The sequence below is a fragment of the Primulina huaijiensis genome, chromosome 6 (genome assembly GCF_012295235.1).
Source record: "Primulina huaijiensis isolate GDHJ02 chromosome 6, ASM1229523v2, whole genome shotgun sequence".
In the NCBI taxonomy this organism is placed as follows: Eukaryota; Viridiplantae; Streptophyta; class Magnoliopsida; order Lamiales; family Gesneriaceae; genus Primulina; species Primulina huaijiensis.
The window spans coordinates 8,106,657-8,112,401 of record NC_133311.1 but is presented as its reverse complement, the minus strand read 5'-3'; the positions used below and the strand labels follow the sequence as shown (position 1 = coordinate 8,112,401).

Here is a 5,745-nt window from a genome sequence, read left to right as displayed (position 1 = left end):
ACAACATAATTAATTCATGTAATTAAAACATTTAATTAAAATACAAGAGAATTTAATAACTTGCGTGCATGTGGTTCGCGTGAACCTTTAATTTTCGGGACGTTACATAATCATTATTTAATTTCTTAATTAATTAATGATTTATAGACTTCTCTATAATATCCCATAAGAATCATGTACATATAGTAGTCATCACTACAAAAATTATTATTTAATTAGTTGATTTTAAATTAACTAAATAAATAATTTTTAACTTATTACAACCCCATTCAATGATCAGACGGTGCCAATGTACCGAGAGTATAAATATTGTTCATATAATGAAATTGAAAATTTCGAATATCAAAATTTTCATTGATCCATTTTTAGCATCTGTCAGTTTTGTGAACGCTTTCACAAAAATAGGCAGTTTCACTATCCTCACTTGATTAGCAACTAAGCTAACTTCCGAAACTTCCAATACATGAATCAACTTATAAATTCTTTTATAAACTTGTGTGACCCTAAATGGTTCAAGGATAATACTCGTGTGACCCTAAATTGTTCAAGGATACAGCTAGTCGTTGGTTCAAAACTTCATATGATTCACAATAACATTTATTCTTATTCTGGCATACCCTAATTAGCCTCAATCTTTTCATCAATACCTTGATCAAGAATATCAGAACTCAAGTCTGATTGCATCCATATGATAATGGTAAGATTTTCCTGTAGCATCACCTCATGATCTCCTAGGTATCATCGATAATGCATGCAATAACTTTAACTTTTGGTTAGCATGCAAAATGGTCTTTTCAACTCATATATCCCGATCGAATCTGCAACCACCGGTATATCGAGAGTTGCAAATGAAATTGATAACAATGCGATATATCTTTGAGTAATAATATTGACATGAAATTTGCAACTGAGGAAACACATTTTCAAAATGTACATGTCTTACTCTAGCGAGAGATTCCTTGTATTATTAACTCATCATATCACATATGATATCTTCACACCTAAGAAAACGGTGAATCCCCGAATACAATGTATGGGCTCCTACATGTTTCGAAACTACATCCAACATCGCCACTTTATGACCACAAAGGAGTCGGTTAACACATCAAAGTGTATGCTAATACGTAGAGCTTCTACGTTGTCTCGGATCAAAGGATTAATGTTGTTCAACCTATTCCACTCGATAATTGATAACCATTTAGACAGTTCGAGAGAAGGTTGTTTAATGCATCATCATGTAATCACTCATCTGTATTAACGGAAATCTTTATGTCCTTATATAATGAAACATGTCGTTTACATCACAAATACTAGTCTCAAGCTCAAACGACATCTGTCTTTATTTTAGGCGGCTTATTCGACTAGAAACTCTTTTAGAATATACATTACACTTCTTAATAATTTTCATGATCTTACGTTGAGCGATATACATCATGGTACTTTTTGCATAATCAAATATGCATCAATATACAAATAAAGCAAATTTTATAATTGAATAAAATCGAAAAATATTATTAAAATAAATATTTTTTTTTACATAAAAGTAAATAAAACTATAGCCACAAATTGGCTCGCTGGACACATATTTTAACACTAAGTTCTTTTATAACGTGATCATTTCTCAAATGATTTTAAAACTCAAAATTAGAGTTGCATCAATCGGTCAATTAAACAAGTATAATCAAGTTATAATTTTGTAAATAAAAAGTAAATAAATTAAAACTAGAGAACTAAACATATGAATAATAATTAATCAATTAATTTTCCCCAAAATATATACAATTAAGCTTGAAATAGTATTCGAGAGAAAAAGAGAAGATCTCGGGAAACTGTGATTGATGCTGAATTTTCTCCTTCGAAGATTAATTAAACTAAAAATCAATGGTCAAAAGTATTCACTTCAATTATTAATTAATTTGCATGCATGATCGCGGCATTTCTTTCCCTATAATTCGAATAGCCTTTCATTTTGAAAGGCTTTCTAATTGATTAAAGATCACCTCAAATTAATTCCGTAACGAAACAAACCAATTACCGTCTTCGACATTGCCTCGTTAACTATAAATACCCATAAAATTTCTTCCATAATATTCATGCCTCAGAGTTCAAGGGGAATCAAGAACTAGTCTACAACCCCCTCCGGAGCTCTGAAATTACTTTTAGAAAACAATTAGAAAATTTTTATAAACAAAAAAAAGAGAGAAAATTTGAAAAACTAAAATGGGATTCGATTTGGGAAGCAAGAAGAAGAAGGTGGCCGTCGCGGGTCTCGCCTCCATCCTCTTGGTGGCGGCTGTGGTTGCTGTCACGGTCGGCGTCTCCAATAAAGACGGAGACAGCGGCAATGCACCAGCCGCCAGCAGTGCCCCCACCATCAGCGCCTCCACTAAGGCGGTGCAAGCCATTTGCAACCCCACAGATTACAAGGAAACCTGTGAACAGTCTCTTTCTGGTGCCAACACCACCGACCCAAAGGAGCTGATCAAGTTGGCATTCAACTACGCTGTTAAGAACATCGGAGAAGTCATTCAGAACTCGACTCTGCTTAAAGATGCCGCCGCCGATGAGAGGACCAAGGGAGCCTTAGACACTTGCCAAGACTTGCTCCACACCTCCATCGAAGACCTCCAGAGATCGTTCGAGAAGTTCAGCGAATTCGATGTCAGCAATTTGAATGAGTACGTTGAGGATGTTAAGACATGGCTGAGTGCTTCTATCACATACCAGGAGACTTGCATTGATGGGTTCCAGAACACCACCGGTGACACCGCGGAGAAAATGAAGAAGCTATTGAAAACCGCGTCCGAGTTATCGAGCAATGGCCTCGCAATGGTGACTGATTTCTCCTCCATGTTGTCCAGTTTGAACTTGGAAAGCTTAGGCAGCAGCCGCCGGCTACTAGGGTCCAGCCAGGTCCCTTCATTCGTGAACCCTGAGGCACGAAAGCTCCTTGCCGCCACTCCCATATCTTTCAAGCCGAACGCAGTTGTGGCACAAGATGGAAGCACACCGTATAAGACCATCAAGGCAGCCATTGATGCCATCCCGAAGAAGAATAACAATACTTTTGTGATTCTTGTGAAGGCTGGTCTATACAAGGAGACTGTCATAATCCCAAAGAAGGTGAACAACGTTGTGTTGATCGGAGAGGGGCCGACCAAGACTAGAATCACCGGCAACAAGAACTTTGCCGATGGCACCCAAACATTCCACTCTGCCACTCTTGGTGAGTATCCTAGATAAAGTATGACAAAAAAATTAATGATGACCTATATATATATACATATAAAGGTCAGAGAATTTTATAGCATATATAGAATATAACAATGTCAAGGGATACCTCGTAACCCTATCTTTATTCTCCTACGTACTCTTTCAGCCGTGAACGGAGAAGGTTTCATCGCCAAGGACATCGCAATCGAGAACACCGCCGGTGCCGAAAAGCATCAAGCCGTTGCTGTCCGTGTCTCCGGAGACAAGGCCATCTTCTACAACGTCCACATGGACGGATACCAAGACACCCTCTACGCCCACGCATACCGCCAGTACTACCGCGACTGCGTCATCTCCGGGACCATCGACTTTGTTTTTGGTGACGCCTTGTCCATCTTCCAGAGAACCCGCCTCGTCGTCCGCAAGCCAATGAAAAACCAAGCATGCATGGTCACCGCACAAGGACGCAAGGACCGCCGTGGAGTCGGGGCCATCATTCTCCAAGGTTGCGATATCGTGGCTGATCCAGCTTTCACTGCCGCCTCGCCCGCCTTGGAAGCCTACCTTGGACGTCCATGGAAGGAGTTCTCCAGGACCATCATCATGCAATCCAACATCGACGGGTTCATCGCACCCGAAGGTTGGTCTCCATGGGCCGGAACTTATGCTCTGGATACATTGTATTACGGTGAGTACCAGAACCATGGAACCGGGTCCAATCTTTCGCAAAGGGTTAAGTGGAAGGGTATCAAGAAAATCACTCCACAGATTGCCAATAGCTTCACTGGAGGAAAAGTGTACACTGATGATTTGTGGGTGAAGGGATCCGGGGTGCCATATGTTCCCACCCTCATGTAAACCTATGAATTGAATCGTCACTAATGTCACTTATAGGGATTAATATCATCAAACATTAATTAGTTTCTTATTGTAATTTTTGGATGACTTCAATTCTTGAAAACATTAAGACAAGATTTTCAAATAATTAGGATACGTTTTGCAAGTTCCAGATATGGGATGAAAAATTCATTTTTATTATTCATTGTTATACATTGATTTTCTTAAAACTTATTTAAATCAACTCTCTCTCCCTCTCTTTCTTTTTTTTTTTTTTTTTTTTTTTTTTTTTTTTGTGTGTGGCTATTGTCAATCAAAGTGGAACTTGGTTTTCGATAGTGTTCTAAAAATTAAGAATGCAAGTATAAATATTATTTAAAATAAAAATTATATTTTATTTACATATATTGGAGTTAATTAAACTCCTTAATGGTGTATTGTTGATGCCTTCTATAAATATTTTTATAGTTTACATTACTTTCACTTTCCCTAATTTTCGCTCATCAATATCTTATAATTCTATACAGATTATTTAACGTTTAATATAAATAATATTTATATTATTTTCCTTTTATTTGAAATTAAATTAGTTATATACTATTAAAAAATTGTCGGGTTGTAGAAACGACACGTACAATCTTGATTTTGATGATAGCAAAATTTTTTGTTGTTTATCTAACATATTTACGAAAGTTTGCAAGAGATTTGATAAGTTGGAACTCAAATGAAGCCAAGTTGAAAATCTGACAAGGTGAAGTGTTTTGATGATATTTCACAAACCAATGATCCAAATGACTAGCGGCCAAAATGATTCGATAGCCAACGCAATTGTCTAGAATCACACTTCAGGCCGATTCAGTGAATTCGAATATTATCGAGGCGAAATGATGGATGCAATATCCGACCGACCTAACATCCTTGAGCCGGACGACTCGATACACCAGCTCTGGTAGTTTGGCCATATCTCTCAGCAACATTATTGTAATAGAACGATTCAGCATGTGTTGGAAAAATACGATAATGTTCGACAAATCATCTTCAAAGGTCAAAGTCTAAATCGAAGTTTAAGAAGCTGATAAATCGTGATGAATTTGCAGCTTAGATACATAAATACAGCTTCCGGTTGGACATGAGCAGTGCGGGTATTTCGAGCAAATCTCTCTCGTATGAACTTGAAATTGAGTGATTTTTAATTCTATGGAAACCTAGAATACCCTCGTGAACCATGAACCGACCCCCGTGGACCATGGAACGAACCCTTTTCTCCTAAACCCTAAGTTCGAATCCTTTCTCGTTTGCACCGAGCCACCCTCCGATTTCCTCCAGCCATAGCCGAGCCACCTTGGCCCAGCCCCTGACAAGACCCCCTAGGGACCCTACTGAACCCACTTGGACCAGCACCGCAGGCCCCAACCCATGCAAAGGTACCCTGCGCAAGCTCCGAGTCGCGGCGCCCTCTCCTAGCCTCACTAGGACTCTAGCTCACACTAGGACTCTTTTACTCCAGCAACCACCGACCTTCTTGCATCCTAGCCATCCCTGGACCATGTTCCAACCTCTGCTTGCCAGCTTAATCCAGCGTCGAGCCGCCTGCGCATGCATGGGAGGAGTCCTAGCCCTATTGGACTCCTCCTCGACTGCTGTCAATGAGTCCTAGCAATGCTAAGACTCTTCCTAACATCAAGCCACATCCAG

The 5,745-nt window shown here is 39.0% G+C and overlaps 1 protein-coding gene across 1 annotated transcript; it reads left to right on the top strand.

The window, feature by feature from the left end:
- The first annotated feature begins 2,084 nt into the window (after window positions 1-2,084).
- Window positions 2,085-4,249, top strand: LOC140978833 (pectinesterase-like). The gene is made up of 2 exons (XM_073444063.1): window positions 2,085-3,226; window positions 3,380-4,249. The coding sequence occupies exons 1-2, from the start codon at window positions 2,221-2,223 to the stop codon at window positions 4,069-4,071; spliced, it is 1,698 nt and encodes a 565-aa protein (XP_073300164.1). The 5' UTR covers window positions 2,085-2,220; the 3' UTR covers window positions 4,072-4,249.
- The last annotated feature ends 1,496 nt before the right edge of the window (window positions 4,250-5,745 follow it).

Bases quoted from the DNA above. Each gene is read 5' to 3' on its own strand.
- LOC140978833 (XM_073444063.1), top strand. From the start codon at position 2,221: ATGGGATTCGATTTGGGAAGCAAGAAGAAGAAGGTGGCCGTCGCGGGT. The intron at 3,227-3,379 runs GTGAGTATCCTA...GTACTCTTTCAG, and splicing joins ATTCCACTCTGCCACTCTTG to CCGTGAACGGAGAAGGTTTC.